This window comes from Protomyctophum parallelum (assembly GCF_964188405.1).
Source record: "Protomyctophum parallelum genome assembly, chromosome: 4".
Taxonomy (NCBI): domain Eukaryota; kingdom Metazoa; phylum Chordata; class Actinopteri; order Myctophiformes; family Myctophidae; genus Protomyctophum; species Protomyctophum parallelum.
The window spans coordinates 7449329-7467808 of NC_139700.1; the positions used below are offsets into that span (position 1 = coordinate 7449329).

Below are 18480 nucleotides of genomic sequence, written 5' to 3' on the forward strand. Positions count from 1 at the left end.
CCCACCCACTTCAGTGAAGAAGAGTGGATTGTGGACTACTTCCAATTCCACTTTTCAGTTCCACTTACATTTTTCGGGAAAAATAATTTATACGGCAGTTTAACCTAATTGCCAGGCGCTCATGCAATTCAGCATGTAGCTTGAATTAATTATGAACTGCAATAGTTGCCTTGATCACCTCTCATGCTCTGGTTCCGTCAGTGATGTGTCAAATATAAATATGCCTTTATATTTTGTTTCCTGATTATAATTAAGCTACTTGCTGATGGGTAATTTTGGCGTCACGCTAGCTGGGCATGTGTACTAAAATGGCAGAAGAGTCATCATACAGCAATCAATCAAAACTACAGAATAAACTCTAATAACTAAACAAAACTATTATCACACATTTTCAAGTCAAGGTCCCTCAAATCGATACATAGGCATGTGAAAATATTTCGTGCTTACCCTGAAATATTGCCCTACATTAACCAATCGTCACCTCTTCTGCGACGTGCCTTTGCTCAAGTTAGGGTTTCAAATGTATACCAATGTATTAAAAAAATTATGTTCTAAATTGTGAACATTTTGATATCCGGCTGAAAAGACCTCAGCAGGAAAGGGACACACAGACAATTCTGGTAGTCAATGAATTGACACATTTTTCTGGAGAACCTCCCCAAGGGCCCCTGGACTCAACTGTGAGAACCACTGAACTTAATTGTCCTGTCATTTTGTGTTTTCACTAGAGACAACTAGCCATGTCACATCAAATGGCCGTCACTTTTGTCTTTTGCCAAGTAAGATGTCAAAGCTGTCTCTGTGATTCCCAGACATTGACAGTTACTCAATTATTGGGATTCTTCGTATGCATGATTTATCAGAACGGCAGTGCATGACAGTAAAAACTGAGCCCATTTTTACGCTCTCTCACTAAAGTTAACGCATATTTATATCTGCAATATTAGGTATATCAACATTGTGATATGAGATTGTTTGGGCCCAGGCTGACCAGGGGGAGGCAGTATAGAGACCAGGATTACTGTATGAACCCTGACACTCACCAACCAACGTTGAACTCCACATGGGCATCGAACAGAGCGACCACGGGGGCAGACGCTGCTCTCCATCCACTGACACGGGATCTGATCAGACCTTCCTGCTTGTCGTGGCGCACCAGCTTGATGAAATCCGGACCATGCTGGCCATTGGTCTCTGCCACGAAGCTCTGAAGGTGCTCCTTTAGCTCCGCTGGGGACAGACAAGACTTTCACAGTGAATGGACAGACACACCGACCAACATTTTTGAGTGGTGCAACCACTCCCTTACGGAGCTATGTGTGTGGCTGGGTGGGTGGCTGGCTGGGTGTCTGGGTATGAGCACGAAAACAGCATGGTTGTTTTTCACCACCTGTGCACAACCTAACGCACACACACACACACGCATATTAACTGTATATATGATGCTTTCGGGTGTGCCAGTACAGTACAGTACAGTACAGTACAGTACAGTACAGTACAGTACAGTACAGTACAGTACAGTACAGTACAGTACAGTACAGTACAGTACAGTACAGTACAGTACAGTACAGTACAGTACAGTACAGTACAGTAGAGGATACAGTAGAGGGACCGTTTTCTGCCTTTATTGATAGATTTATAGTAGGCTGATAGGAAATGGGGGGTGCAGCAAAGGTCATGGGAGCGGGAGTCGAACAAGGGCTTAAATTAACTGCAAGTGTTAATTGTGTAGACAATTTATCTGTTCCATAAGACGGTGGAAAAAGAGGTTCATGAGTGCAAGTATGCGTCCATGTGTGTCTGTACAGAAAATGTTAGCCGAACTGTACAGTGAGAAACTGCATCTGCAGTATTATTCTGTATTCATCCACGAGACATCCCTTTAGACTGATATCCTCCGGCAAATAGAATACACATAACAGTATATGAAATAAACCAATTATAAGAGCCCCGTCTTAGCTCTCGAGGAGTCGATCCCGTAGATGGACCTGGTTGACGCGCTGGTCCAATGCCATACTGTTTGTGCTGAGTGTCAGCCCCATTTTGTGATAATAAAACACACAGGCAGCTCCTGTTGCTTTTGACACATTTATTTCCCAAGCAGTGAGTACGGCATCAGTATCTGCGTGATTTCAGAATAAACAATAATCAGCATAGACAAACAAATAAACATTTCAGACCAACAAACATTTCGCTCCAGTGTTTGAACAGCAGTGACGTAGCCTACCTGCGGTCAAAAACCATTGCCCTTCCGGGTCAATCCTCCCTACCAGTTCCAGTGAACCAGACGCTTATAAAGCCAACAGCGCCACCCCATAGTCACACAAATATATTTGGACAATTCCACTCATTTGGCCGTTACACCAATGTTTAGAGTTTGTGCTTCTAGCATGACTAATAACAAAATTTGAAGACTGAGGAAGATATTTAATTAATGGTGCTGGAATCCAGTGAAGTCGTAAACTGAGAAATGAGTCACAGGCACAGGAATACACACAACACTAATTGGCTGCCCACAAATGGACTTTATTTCCTGACTACGTTCAGTAATAGAGCCTGCAGGCTACAGTATGACTCTGATGATCTTTAACATCAGCCATCTCTCTGTATCCTCTTAAAGATGGAGTGCCACAATTATTTTATTTTTCCAGTTTTTCATGTGTCTTTGGCCTGACTCACACCTTCACAACATATTGATGTATAGCTGATGCATGAGACTTGTTTACTGATGCAAGCTCGCAATGCATTTCCAATGGGAGTCACATGGTTTGACACAACATTTTTGTTGTATGAGGGGGAGGGGTAACCTGACGCTGCCAGATGAGGGCGGTATTGGGTAACCATGTTTCCCAACACAGCAATCATCTGGGATCTCTCAGGCAGTTGAGCTGACAAAAATGTTCCGTACCGGACCAATCAGCGTGAGCTAAGGGCGGGAAATGTGAGAAACCGGACGTGAAGCTATATAGACACGTCAATATGATTGGTTGTGTTTGCACGCCCACACGGTGATAGACAGACGGTCCCATCCAATCATCTACTAAGTATCTTGAAAAAAAAGGAACAGCCCCGTCATCGAATTTGCTTCCGCGATCCCAGATCCCAATAAGCTGTGAAACAAATTTGTGTAGCAAGCTTCTTGGATCTGGCAGCGTCAGGTTAGGGGAGGGGGGCAGTCGAAACACAGCCGAAAGCCGTACAACAAAAATGTTGTGTCAAACCATGTAACTTCCATTGGAAATGCATTGGGGCGGCCATGACACTTACCCTTTGTTTACATCTAGCATGCATCAATGTTGTATGAATGTATTGAATTGAATTGAAGTGAAGCCTATGAGGTGACAGTACTTCATTAGACACACTGGAGTCGTTTTTATGTGCAATGGTGTATTCTCTTTGTATTTACGGTTTCTTCCTGGAGGCTGAACCCTTGACACTCAAACGGGCCAATGAAATAAACAGTAATATAGTGACATCACACTATCAGCCCCTCCCCTAACCCCATCCCCCTTTATCATACAACTACAGCTGTGGGTGCGGCTTCAGATCAGGTGGATCACCACCCATTACCAGGCAAACCAGGCATACTTAATGAACTGGTGGGCGTGTCCACATAAAAGCATGATTTTAACAAATACTGTACAGTGTACACTTTTTGGAAAAAGTTCTTCCTCCTTATATTATAATAATACCTGATGATCATGTTTTAGGTTGGAAAAAAACTCCACTGGCTCCCAGTCAAGTCCAGAATTTATTTCAAAATACTCACCATCACCTACAAAACCCTCAACAACCAGGCCCCCCTCTACCTCTCTGAACTCATCAACCGCCATGTCCCCTCTCGCTCCCTCAGGTCAAGCATTGCCAACCAACTGGAACCCCACAAGTCCAACAAACGAACTTGGGGAGACAGGGCCTTCGCAGTGGCTGCCCCTTCTCTTTGGAACTCACTCCCTTTTAACTAGTTTTTCTAATAAAAATCTCTGTACTTACTGTTCTGTAAAGCGACTTTGGGTTCCCAGAAAAGCGCTATATAAATCGTATATATTATTATTATTATTATCTTTAACAAGCCACAGTTTACAGCCCAGCCCACAGAAGCGTGGCAACTTTATACAGCGTTGGTGTACATGAACAACACCCCATAGTATTGGTTTTCACTTAATGGTAATGCAAAAAACGAAAGAATCATTACATCAAGCAGACCTTGAATTTTACGGTTCACTTACAGAAGAACAAGATTTTACCCTCGCCTGTTGACTGTTTAGTTGTCCCAGCAAGACATAAATGACAACACACCGACACCACACATGTGTTCACTAAGGCTGGGACAGTCGCATTACCACAATACCATGGTTATGTGATCAATAGTGTTTTGCTTTTTACACCGCGTTAAGACAAATTCCATACCACTACAGCCCTAGCATTCATTGTCCACAGTTTTGTCTCCATCCTGGCAGAGTTTCGTGCTCTGTGCATGCTCCCACTAGCTTAGATTATGGAAAACAACAAAATAAGCTACCATAGTTATGCAGACGATAAACAAATCCATACAACCGTATCACCAGAGGACTATGATCTAAAACCAATCAACAATTGGACAAATCAACAATTGGATGTGCTAAAAAAAATGAACAAAGACAAAACTGAAGAGCTTTTAGATCGGTAATGTTAATTCATTAAGATATTTCAGCTCTGGATTAACCATTTACTGCAATGATATTACATTTAGTTTGGTGGTGTGGCTCTGCTCATGTGATATTACAGATCACCTGTCGTATCACAGTACAATCTACATGATCATCCTAGTAACGATATTAAACAAACAAACATTTGACACTGGCAGCTGTACGACCGGCTCCGACAGCTAAGCACGCAGAATGAGCAGTGAACAGAGGCTGCTTAAAAAGAGAGAGTTAGAATGTAAGCCTCCTGACTTCCGTGCCTGTAATGAACTAACGCTATGCTGAATAAACTACTAGCCATATCAAAAACATTGGCATAGTCATGGACTCAGGCCTGATTTTAAACAGTTAACACATTCACAAAATCAGCCTACTATCACCTAAAAAAATATAGCATGGGGACCGGGCACCCATTTTGGTGTCGGCATCATGTTATGCTTTAGCTATTTAAAAATAGCAGATCTACAAGCTCATATCGCGCCACCGAGTGGCGCGATACGAGCTTGTAGGTCTGCTATTTTTGTAAAAATCGAAGAACGACTGACATTTTTTAGAATCTGATCTCAGGTCAGAATGGGTTCATCAGACCAGTGTGTGTCCGGCGGAAACCTCGTATGAATCTGATCTCAGGTCAGAATGGGTTAAAGGACTAAGTCTCAGCGGGATCTAGAAAAACTTCTGCAGTGGACTGGAATACTGTAACAGTGTCTTTATACGACTCCCTAAAAGAATCCATCAGACGACTGCAGTTTGATTCAGAACGCTGCTGCTCCACTCCTTACCAATACCCAGAAAGTGGAGCATATCACTCAAGTTCTTAACCCATTCTGACCTGAGATCAGATTCATACGAGGTTTCCGCCGGACACACACTGGTCTGACGAACCCATTCTGACCTGAGATCAGATTCTAAAAATGTCAGTCGTTCTTCGATTTTTCAAAAAATAGCAGACCTACAAGCTCGTATCGCGCCACTCGGTGGCGCGATATGAGCTTGTAGATCTGCTATTTTTTCAATAGCTAAAGCATAACATGATGCTGACATCAAAATGGGTGCCCGGTCAGAATGGGTTAAATCCTTACACTAGCGACTAGCTGGCTCCCTGCGTCAAATAATTTATTTCAAAATGCTACTGAACTTCCAGACTGCAAAATACATTTCTGAACTTACGGTACGATATCATGAAACATCCAGACCTCTCAGGTCATCTGGGGAAGGACTGCTTGCAGCATTTATTTTTTATGCTCTGCAGCACTGGTCACATATCTGGAACAAACTCCCAGAAAACTACATGCAGGCCTGCTGCCTCTCTTAAGAACTTTCTGTTTGCTGCTGCCTTTGATCGAGTTTTTTTTCTTCTCCTCTGCACTGTAACAGTATCTATGAACTTGTTTTGTTTTATGCAACCTAATGTAATTTTAATTATATTATTGCATTTCCTTTTGCTTGATGTTTTGTGTGAAGCACATTGAATTGCCTTGTTGTAAATGTGCTATAGAAATATAATTGCCTTGCCTGCCAGAGCGCACCTTCCGAAATTTGTTTAATTTGTTTCAGGAATGCTAGATTGGTACTCCTGTTCGTACATTTTGATAACAAGTAAGACGCGCAAACGCGTGAAGCGAACGCAGCTCGTGTGTGTGTGGTTGTGTGTGTGTGTGTGTGTGTGTGTGTGTGTGTGTGTGCTACAGCTGCGCCCTGTGTGTGTGTGTGTGTGTGTGTGTGTGTGTGTGTGCTACAGCTGCGCCCTCTGGTGGCGGGCAGGTGGTGTAACAGCGTGACACTCTATGCGTGACACACACACACACAGACGTTCAGCCCTTGCTGTCATAGTAAGTGGCTCACTGCGTTCGCAAATATAATGTATATGTAACATGATGTCACTCTTAATATACGCTTAATTGATAATCGTTTGTCAATTACACAGCCGACAATCAATAAACAACAGTAATGATCTGAGTCTCCTCAGTTATCACAGCAGGGAAGGGAATTGTTATTCAAGGTAAAGCAGCAGTATTGAATCAAATTTCCTCCATAATTGTTGAAGACTGCAATGAATTGTAAGATTTGAGTGGAAATATTAACCCATTCTGAACAGGCACCCATTTTGGTGTTAGCATCATGTTATGCTTTAGCTATTGAAAAATAGCAGATCTACAAGCTCATATCGCGCCACCGAGTGGCGCGATACGAGCTTGTAGGTCTGCTATTTTTTTGAAAAATCGAAGAACGACTGACATTTTTAGAATCTGATCTCAGGTCAGAATGGGTTGATCAGACCAGTGTGTGTCCAGCGGAAACCTCGTTATGAATCTGATCTCGGGTCAGAATGGGTTAAAGTCTATTCATCATACTGGTTGCGCTGTAATCAGCATGCAGCACTGGGCAGCTACCATAACTAAACTAACTGATATATCATTGAGGAACAGAGAAGCAGACCCATAAAACCTGCAGGCAAACACAGGCATATTCCTCATGAAGGTAATTTATATGTTTGGCAGCAATGATATATGTATGTTCCATAATCCATCTGCTGCACTGTGCTAAGTAGAACAATAACATAAATAGAACAACATGTTGTAGTGCTACTTCAACGAACACAATTGACCATGTTCGCAAGTTGGTTGGGGAGGGCGATCTCTGTCACTGTCACTCTCATTAGCAACTGTTCGGCAGAGAGCAGAACTGGGGAAGTATAGTATAGCATGTTGCTCCGCATGTGTGTGTTGCACCTTTCTGCATAGTGAAACTTCTCACTGCCAGGTGAAAGGCAGCGGCTAGGCTGGATGTGGCACATCATTATGTGTACCGGAGGAGACACGTGGTTTTTCTCTCCATGCTCGGCGGAGTCGGCACAATTAAACACCATCATTAAACATTAACCCATTCTGACCTGAGATCAGATTAAAAAAATGTCTATTACATCCTGACAGTTTCATTATTAACCCATTCTGACCTGAGATCAGATTTAAAAAAATGTCAGTCGTTCTTCGATTTTTCAAAAATAGCAGACCTACAAGCTCGTAGCGCGCCACTCGGTGGCGCGCTATGAGCTTGTAGATCTGCTATTTTTCAATAGCTAAAGCATAATATGATGCCAACACCAAAATGGGTGCCCGTTCAGAATGGGTTAAGAGCAGGGAGATAGATATTCAATAACAACCCCCCACAGGGATTAGAAATAGCAGGTGGTGCTGGGGTGGCGGTGGTCTTTAGACTTTACCGGCCTTTCCGTACACAAAGGTAATTTATTATTCACCAAACTAGCACAAAGGGAATTATGCAGGCATATTTGGTAGAGGAGGGGAGAGGAGAGAATCTTTATTTCCTGATACAAAGAGCCAGACAGTCTTGCTGCTGACTCATTAAACAGACAAGTTCAATTAATTTATTTCTAACTGTCTTTTGATCCACTCATGCCTCTGTATCCATTAGTCACACGGTAGGAGCAAACATCACATAACAACAACCAAGAACCGTATGCAGAAGGAAGACGGGAAGAAAGCATGCCTTCTAGGTGAGCTTAAATACCCCGCTCAAAGCAAACACACCCACATACTGTACTGTAGTAATACAGCATATTAACCTGTCGAGTATACAGTATGTATTCGCCCTCGAGCAAGCCGCTCGAGTATATCTGACTGAACTAACTCCGCAAGCTACGCATCATGTGTTAGAAGTAGGGGTGGGTTCAATTAATCAATACGGCAATAATCGTATCGTATTCCTGCCCGATAATCGCATCGCACCATATCGATACGGCGGGAAATGCTGTGTGTGACGCGGCTTTAACATTAACTTTAACATTAACAGTTACCGTATATATGATTAAATCTTTTGCATTTATCCATCACATTTTTTAGAAGTTTTTCAAATTGATTTGGAAACTTTCAATTTTATGACAATATATTTATCAAAACATCGGCAATCGGTGGTCTGGGACTCTGCAAAAGTAAATTTAGTAGGACACACATTCTAGGCCGCTGAATTATGATACACATCGTGAGGTTGTTGGCAAGCCCTAGTTAGAAGAGTCAGGGACTGTACACATGGGGGGGGGGACTGTACACATGGGGGGGAATTGTCATATAAGGACAACATTTTAAAGCAGGAAAAGGAGTGAGGTTTGTGGTTCTTACGACTGTTGCTGTGGTCGTCCACCAGAATGATCTCTTTGAGCAGATGGGAGGGTGTCCTCTGGATGGCTGTGTGTATGGAGCGCAGCAGCACCGACAGAGCTTCGTTGACGAAGATGAAGATGACGCTGAGCTGAGGAAGGTCTGATGAATAGGACATATTTCTGCACCTGCAGAGGGAGAGAAACGCACAGAGAAACTTCAGTTCAGCATCCAACACTGGCAGAGCACAGTGAATTTCACTTTACCTATCAAGAACCTTTCACCGGAAAAAGTCCCCCCCCCCACAAAGCTACAGTGAAATCTATACAAGCAAATTCTGTTATAATGTAAATAAATTCTGTTTCTAGGGTTGTTCCGATACGATCAATCGAGAAATCGGGCCGATTTTCAAATGATTGGAATCGGATCGGGAGTAAATAAAATGTGATCGGGACATCCCTAGTATCAATATTATATCCATATCATGATATAAGAATGGATATTGTCTGTGATTTTGGATATTGAACTATTGTGATATGGCAAAGTGTTCTATAAAAATATAAATATCGGATCGGGAAAAATCAGTATGGGCAGATACTGAAAATCAAATGGTGGGAATCGGATCGGGAGCAAAAAAAAAAAAAAAAACATGATCGTGACATCGCTAACTGCATCCATGTTGATCAGTTCAAATTCTATGTATGGTCAACCAACCCGTCCGGTCGAAAGTCTGGGATGGGCCGGCTGAGAGAGATCCGGTCGCTGAGATAGCCGTTGTAACCATAGTAACGAAACTTCCTGAGAGCAACCCTACGGCTCTCCGGGCCAAGGTCGTGACCCCAGCGGTCAAACAGGGAGGAGGCGGGGTCAGCGGCAGAGTGGGGCGAGGTGGCCGTGTCCTCGCCATCTTTCTGAGGGCTGTCTGTGGGGAGACAAAAAGAAAGAGGAATGAGTGGAGACAGAGCAGAGGTGAAATTAAATACCAAATAAAACTGTTTGTGCAGCACGTTTCTTAAACGTGCCTCACGGTCCCAGACATAAAAATAACAGAAAAGCCAAAGTATGAAGATGGTTTCGATCAAACAATAAGAACATCGACGAGGCAATGAAAAATAAATAATGAGTCTTTAAAAGAGGAGTTGTATAAGTGGCCCCTAAGGTAGACTGTCTCTAGACTGTCCATTTTTGTCAGACAAAACGAGTGGACAATAACATTACCAGAAATGCAGAAAGAGCTAGCCTTGAACAGGAACCACAATAGGTCTGAACCACTATAAAATGGAAGCAAAAGGATTTGTTACTGAAACCCCCATGTGTAATAGCTCTTATGATAAGTCTAGAGGCTATAGGGTTTCACAACAAAGTAAGAAAAAGGGATATCAAGCAAATAAACGGAGTCAACACAGGTTTTGAGTCAAAAAGGTGAAGTGCTTTTTTACTCTTGGTTTGAGGTATATATTTTACATTTAGTCAAAAATATATGCACGAAGCATACAGTAAAGCAAAAACAATTAAGCCACTACCAGGGGACACGGATGTCTCAGAGTTAAGGGCGTCCTTGCAAATAAAACATTTGAGAACCACTAGTATTGTTGGACTCCTAATATGCCATAGTGTCGTAGTATCATACATATGCTGAAGAAATCATGGAGACTTGACAGTAAGTTCAATAAGAACTTTATAATGGTGTGTAAAAAGATAGTCCAATATTTTCCACAGACAAGACCAAGTCTTTGCCACGGACACATTTTGTCTGTGTACAGATATATTGATGACCCCTGTGTCTACAGTAGCTTCCATTGGAAGTTTATTCCACAAGTGTGGAGCCCTTGAGGCACTACATGCTGTATTGCCTTCTGTTACAAGCCGTGTCCTGCATGGGGACCTTGAGTTAGCGTGTCTGTGCCGATCTGCACTGAACCCTAGGGTCTATTAGAGTGTGTGGTGGTGAGAATATAATAAAAGTCTAACCTTGGGTTATCTCTCCGACATACAAACTAAATTTTCTTGTGGAGCCAAATGGCCAGACGATTGTTTTTTAAATTCTACTCACTGACTCAATGCTCAAGGTGCATTCACATGGGATCCATGTGATGTACTGTTTTTGAATTAATTGTTAGTCATAGTAAAGATGAGAGCAATATCGAGAAATATATTTGCTTCTATGTCTGAAGCGACACGGATCACGCAATTCATGTTCAACAGTTTCTTGATAAAAACAGGTGCAACATCCAATATAGGACCCAGTTGGAGAAGTAGTTGTCGCTGTGGATTTCTTGGGCTGTACGGTAAAACACTGGTGAATGGACTAGTGACTAGTGATTCTCTCTCTCACTCGTGACTAGTGAGAGAGAGAATTGTCTGTCATTGGTGGGCAGACGTGCTTGCTTGTTGCAGGTAGGGTTGTCCCGATCGGATCGGGTGAACGGAAATCGGCTCCGATCGCGTGATTTTCAAAAGATCGGAATCGGGGAGAAAAGATCAGATTTTTAATTGTCTAATGTAAATCTCAAAGAAAGATGTATAAGCAGTAAAAAATAACTGTTGTGTTCATGCTAGTTGTTTTCCTTCTGGTCCCAGTCAAATATAAATGTTAATATATGTTAATATAAATAGCGTGTAGTGACACCATTTATTTCCTGCAGAGGTGGACAGAATATGCTCCAGTATGGCCACAGTTTGGTTTATCTGCATTTCAATTCACTGTTCTGTGTATGGGCATAAAAGAGTAGACAGACAGATACAGAGATCTCACATCTTTCAATGTTTCCAATATAGTTTACTACATTGTCCTGAAATCTGCTTAGGGAGGTTTACTTTTTTTAAATGCAAGTGCATTGTGCATTCTTATCCATTACTTGATCTCACATCAAGTCTGAGAGCATAACGAATAGCGAAAGAAGACATTTGGTGAATGCTTTTATGCAAAGCTCAAGAGAGCACATATTTTCATTTAACTTAGGACGATCCCAGATGGGATGAAACCCATTGCCAGTGAGTGCTTGTGGAGATTCTAGCCGCGTAATTTCTGGTGAAGGGAAAAGACAGGTGCATTGTACTGGAAGTGTCAGATATCCCTATGGTTTTCTAGACGTTACTGAGGGTTTTGTTGGGTCCTGCACTGCACCGTGCCCGACATGTCTCATAACGTATTGAAGCCAACCCAGATACTTGCCCAGCACAGCTCTAGGGGAAACTGTACCTACAGTATGTAGTGGGGTGACTGGCAAGTCAGGGTAAATTAGGGGGAAGAAGAGAGGCATATTTATAAGCCAGCCAGCACGGGGGCGCGCACACACACACACACACACACACACACACACACACACACACACACACACACACTGGCAAAATGTCCTGTAGCGCCCTACAGGCCTTAGCTTGTTCCTTGGCTCGCTTGAGCGTCTGCTCAACTAAAAATGTGAAGAAATGCATCTGTACCCTGCTGGCTGTGGATTTGAGAGTCACACCATTGTTGTAATTGTCTACCTCCCAACATCGAATGAACCACCACCACGTATCATGACATCATCTACTCTACTATAGTGCCAGTGGGATTGCAGACGCAACACTACAGCGCATTCATCATAGTCAATGTACCTATCACAATAATTTCAATTTCAATTCAATATATTGCGATTTCATAGCCTACTATATATGATATTTAAACTGTCATACTACAAAGAACATACCCCCACATAATAATGTCTAATTAATGGTTATTTAGTGCAAAATAACTTATATGGATCCTTGTGGATGTCTATAGTGACATGTGTGAGAGGGGTGTGGGATTGATGTTTTTGTCTTCGGATCATGTATTTTGAATCTGGTAATTGTTTGGTTCGGATGGATTATTGCAGAATTTTTGATTATTGAAACTATTTTGAGTAACTAAAATTAGGATGGGCACTGTTTTTTTGTTTTTTTTTAAGATATTTTTTTTGCGGCTTACGCCTTTTATTGATTTTTTAAGGGACAGATAGTAGGCTGACAGGAAACGGGAGAGAGATGGGGGGATGACATGCGGTAAAGGCCGTGTCGGGTTCGGGAGTTGAACCCGCGGCACACCGCGACTGGATCACCAGTCCGGTGCCCAGACCGTTACTCTACGGCCTGGGCCAGGATGGGCACTGTTTATGTATAATTATATTGATACTGTGAAGATGATAAAATAAACTAAACTAAACCACTAACTATAAAAAAAATCACACCCGTGTGAACTGAGTGGTTCAGCTCCCCCCCCCCCCCCCCCCCACCCTCTCTCTCTCTCTCTCTCTCTCTCTCTCTCTCTCTCATTAGCAAGCAACATTGCAGCACTATCCCTCTCTGTTTCTGGTGCCCCCTACTGGTACCCTATAGTAATATACTCGTGCTCATGACCACATACAGGTGTACACCGACATTGCTGGTTGTAGGAGTGGTTGCACCACTCAAAAAAATTTGGTATGCAATCAGAACAGTGGGAAATGCCTCTGAATTAATCACAGTACCTGTAATATCGAACTACATACAGTAGCACTACCAATACTAAAAGTAATAATAAACCCATTCTGACCGGGCACCCATTTTGGTGTCAGCATCATGTTATGCTTTAGCTATTTAAAAATAGCAGATCTACAAGCTCATATCGCGCCACCGAGTGGCGCGATACGAGCTTGTAGGTCTGCTATTTTTGAAAAATCGAAGAGCGACTGACATTTTTAGAATCTGATCTCAGGTCAGAATGGGTTCATCAGACCAGTGTGTGTCCGGCGGAAACCTCGTATGAATCTGATCTCAGGTCAGAATGGGTTAATGAAAATCCTTATCGTGGTACTCGATACTTTCTTACACCGATACCCAGTGTGACGGGTGAAAACAACAGAGAATAATAGCCTGGACTCACTGAGAACCAATGCTAGGGATGCACACAGGTCCACTGCTTTCCCCGTCGGTTGCTCAGACCACAATCTGATAAGTCTTGTAGCTACAGATAAAAGCCTGTTGTCAGGAAGAAGCCCTAGCAGGCAGTGGTAGAAAAAAATACTCATACTTTTACTTAAATAAAAGTATCAATACTGCAATGTAGAAGTATTCATTGTGAAGAGAGAGAGAGAGAGAGAGAGAGAGAGAGAGAGAGAGAGAGAGAGAGAGAGAGAGAGAGAGAGAGAGAGAGAGAGAGAGAGAGAGAGAGAGAGAGAGAGAGAGAGAGAGAGAGAGAGAGAGAGAGAGAGAGTGTGTGTGTGTGTGTGTGTGTGTGTGTGTATATAGGGCTGAGGTGGTATGTTTTGTATTAATAATAATAGTAATAGTAATAATAATAGTTATCTACAAAGTAACTAACTAGTAACTATAGGTTTTCAAATAATTGTAGTGGAGTAAAAGTACAATATTTGCCTCCGAGATGTAGTGGAGAAGAAGTCATAGAAAATACTCCAGTAAAGTAAAAGTACAATATTTTCCTCCGAGATGTAGTGGAGAAGAAGTCATAGAAAATACTCCAGTAAAGTAAAAGTACCTCAAAATGTGTACTTTACGTATAGTACTTAATTAAATCCACGGCAAAAGAGTATGGCGCTTCCCCCCCCCCAAGCCCTGGATCAATGGGGACTTACAGGAAGAAGAGAGGGCTTAACCCATGTTTGGCAGGAACCCCTTTTGGTGTTTTAAGCATGTTATGCTTTAGCTGTTGAAAAATAGCAGATCTACAAGCTCATAGCGCGCCACTGAGTGGCGCGCTATGAGCTTGTAGGTCTGCTATTTTTGATTTTTTTTTTTAATCTGATCTCAGGTCAAAAGGGCTTAATGGTCCGGGGACACAGAGGGGCCAAGGCTGTTCAGAAGGAGCTAAAGGTGACCAATAAGGCTACAAGAACAGAATGTAAAGTGCTGTATGCTACAGGCCAACAGCTTCAGGGAGAAATATGTTCCGCTTTACTTGTCTTTATTTCTATCTATATTTTTTCGCCTTTCTTGAAAACTGCAAAAGATGAGAGCTTGTGAAACAAAGAATTTCACCCCCTTTTTACCTGTATTTTGAACAACGTTGCATTGTATCCATCTCAACTTCTTCAACTTGTTGTTCAACTTCAAGTTTATTGAATAAACTTGAAGTTGAAGAAGTTGAGATAGAACGATGGAGGGAAGTAGGGCATGCCTCCTGGCGGAGATTTGCACTCCACTGAGGGCACCTTTCTAGTCTTGGCTTGTTCTTTATTGTTTTGATTTACTCTCACCTGCACCTCCCCTGTGATTCAACCTTGTTGCTTCCATCACACATGACTTTCTCTCCAGAGAGAGATCTATAAAGCATTATCTTATCTTACCCGGGACCTCCAACTCACTTTTGTCCTTGTTCCTTTATATGCCTCTGTACGTGTGCCTAGCTCTGTTCTGTGAATCTCTTTCTCTCTCTGTCTGTCTCACACGCTGCACACACGCACGCACGCTCGCACAGTCAACACACAAACTACAGATACAGATACAGTCTGGCTGTACTGTATGTGACTTGTGGGCTTAGTCTGACTGAGATTTTTTCCTGAAATGTACAGTACATACAGTTACACATTACACACGGGGCCAGTACCGCTGAAACCAGTGTAATGAATAGAGCGATTGAATCAACAGAACAGCTACAGCTCAACTGTGATATGTATGATGTGGTTCAACAGAGCTGTCCAAGTTAACCAAACAGAGGAGAAGTTTGATGCCTTCTTTATTCAACTATACCAACACAGCAGCGCAGTATCTTCATAACAGTATAAAGAAGGATAGAGACCGAACTGGAGCTTTAGCCCCCGCCCCCCCCCCCGCTATTAATTTCAGTGGAAGTTGCTCAGTGGTGTTTTGAAGCACCCGGAAGACTGCCGGAAGTATAATTATAACTCAATGGCTCGAGCGAGCGGAAGTTTAGCCTAGCCTAGCCCCGGACCTCAATTTTGAGGTCCGGGCTTTTCACGTGACGTCATGAACGTCCGTCCACCTCCATTAAAGTGCTGCAATTCCACATTTCGCCAGTAGGTAGTGGCATCTTCAACGTTGGATAGCCTTAGGGCCGATTCATACTCCTATTTTAGAGCCAAATAAAAGTCGGTTCGGCTCTGTAGAGCCTACAATTTGACGTCATTTGAGTTCGGGGGGGGGGGGCGGGTATCGTCCTGAAGTCGTCTCTTCGGTGCTACTGAAAATTTCTGACGAGCCAAAATCATTTCGGCACTACAGCACCGAAACAGCGGTAAAATAGGAGTATGAATCGGCCCTTACTGGGGGCTTGTTATAACGCCGCAGATCTGGCTGTCCCACACGAATATGTCCCCTAACAACAAACAGGAAACATGCACCGACGACGTCAAACTATGAACTGACAAAGGTGGTTTGAAATGAGTCCAGTTATATAGGGGGCAGGCTGATTGTAGAAGTGTTCACAGGTGGGATGACGAGGGGGTTGGAGACAGGTGAGTAAATGGGACTGCAGTGTGGAATGGAAAGTGGGAGTGGCCAGGGCTGACATGGTCTGTGGAGAGACAGACCCTGACAGTTGTCAGGGTGTGGGGTCGTCTTATAATCAGAGTCGTCTTATATTAGGCACAATACGGTATATGCCTCACAAATTCAAATCATTAATTCATCTGTAATATTTAAAATAAGGTTTTAGCCTCACCTAAACAGTATATAAAAAAAGGTGTCTAGCACCTAGGTGTCTGGCCCAAATCTGTCAACACTTTTCCTTTTCTTTGACTGTAACAAAAACGTTTTTTTTTAATTGAAATATTCACATACTGTAGGCCAAAAGAGTGGAGTGGAGTGGTCTGTCTGTCTGTCTGTCTGTGGTGCACACGTGTGCATGTCTGGCTGTCTTCCATACACAGCAGGATTCATTAGTCAAGGCAGACCTACAGAACAAATGCAATGCAATTCAATGCATCACCAAATCCAAGGAAGAGGGACAGGACGTGAGGAATAAAAAAAAAATAGCTGAAATGCAGAATGAGAAAAGGAAAGAGACTAGCAAATAAAGACAGCCACGACGTTGACAGGCTGTGACTGAATCGAGGGCGATGAGAAGAGAATGAGGGGAAAGAGACGGTGAAGAGAACAAGAAAATAGACTGTGACAGAATGTAGAGGGAGATGCAGTATGAATTATGGGGAGAGAGAGAGAGAGAAATGGAAGAATGAGCAGAACGAGAAAATAAAAGAACTGTGACAGAATGTATTCCTCCATGGGGGCTAGTAGGCCTGTCACAATTAAAATTATTATTTGAGATATTAGCCATTATCCTTTGTATAATTTGTCCATGTTTAAAAATGTCCATACATTTTTCAAAAATAGCAGAAATAGCAGATCTACAAGCTTTGTAGATGAACTATTTCCACAATTTTTAATTTTTTGTAAAAAATGTCTGTGATTTATTTGTATATTATGTAAGTAATTTGTCATATCTTCTCACAAATTCTGCAAATTAACTGAGACGTTGAGATGTCTATAGCAGAACACGCATGCATGCATAGTTGCATACATGCGGACCCATGTGGTAAATGGTAAATGGTGCATATACAGTATACTGTATAGCGCCTTTATCCAAGGCGCTTCACATAGATTGTGCATTACATGCACATTCACCCATTCACACACCGATTGCGGCGGAAGCCATACAAGGTATACCAACCAGCACATCGGCAGCAATTTGGGGTTCAGTGTCTTGCCCAAGGACACTTCGACATGTAGACAGGAGGAGGAGCCGGGATTCGAACCGCCGACCCATGGATCATTGGACGACCTGCTCTACCTCCTGAGCCACAGTCTCCCCACAGTGAATACCCACATATATTCACGAGAGCCAGACTGAGATATCGGTCTGGCCCATCTGTGCATATAGAGGTTCAAGGTTGTACTTTATCGTTACATCTTGTGCACAGGTACATAATAGTAAAACTTGTTTTTAGTTTGGCTTCCTTCAGACAACGCAGCAGCAACATCAAACTTCAATCACAGCAAGTGATTACAAGAAAGAGTAAAACAGCGACAGGTGTGGTTTTGAGGACAGCTGTTTTGAATTGCTATTATTGTTCAAACACGACAGAAACCAAGGATTATATATTTCAAGGGCGAGAGACCACAATAACAATCCTAATCATTCTTCCTCCACACTGGGAGAAAAGTTTGAGCATAATAGTGTGAGAGGAGGGTGAAGGTGTGTGTGTGTGTGTGTGTGTGTGTGTGTGGGGGGGGGGGGGGGGGGGGAGCCCTGTTCGCTCTGGTTCTTATCAGTTCGTTCATGTATCTGATTGTTTGGGGAAAGAAGCTTTTTTTGCAGTCTGTAAAATGGTAAATGGTGCATTTATATAGCGCCTTTGTCCAAGGCGCTTTACAGATACATTCACCCATTCACGTAAACATTCATACACCGATGGCAGCAGAAACCATGCATGGCACCAACCAGCACATCAGGAGCAATTAGGGGTTCAGTGTCTTGCTCAAGGACACTTTGACACCAACTCTGGGGGAGCCCGGGTTCGAACTGCATCTGGCCACTCTACCCCTGAGCCACTGAGACGTAGAGCGACGAGCGGTCCAGAAGAGACGTTTCATAGACGTTTCAGAATGTATTTATTTAAAGACCTGTAAGACTCGGATGCTGACAAATCATGACAAAAAGAATTGGGCCGAACAAATAATTAGAAAGAAGAAAAACAACA

At 42.7% G+C, this 18480-nt stretch overlaps 1 protein-coding gene across 1 annotated transcript in view; it reads right to left on the reverse strand.

Annotated features, from left to right (window-relative positions):
* LOC310858108 (polypeptide N-acetylgalactosaminyltransferase 18-like) overlaps positions 1-18480 on the reverse strand; it is a 150046-nt gene that overhangs the window by 69083 nt on the left and 62483 nt on the right. The window contains exons 2-4 of the mRNA XM_083764168.1: positions 9518-9725; positions 8825-8991; positions 1044-1230 (exon numbers count right to left, since the gene is read on the reverse strand). Coding sequence (XP_083620294.1) covers positions 1044-1230; positions 8825-8991; positions 9518-9725 — 562 coding nt within the window. The remainder of the gene's footprint in view (positions 1-1043; positions 1231-8824; positions 8992-9517; positions 9726-18480) is intronic.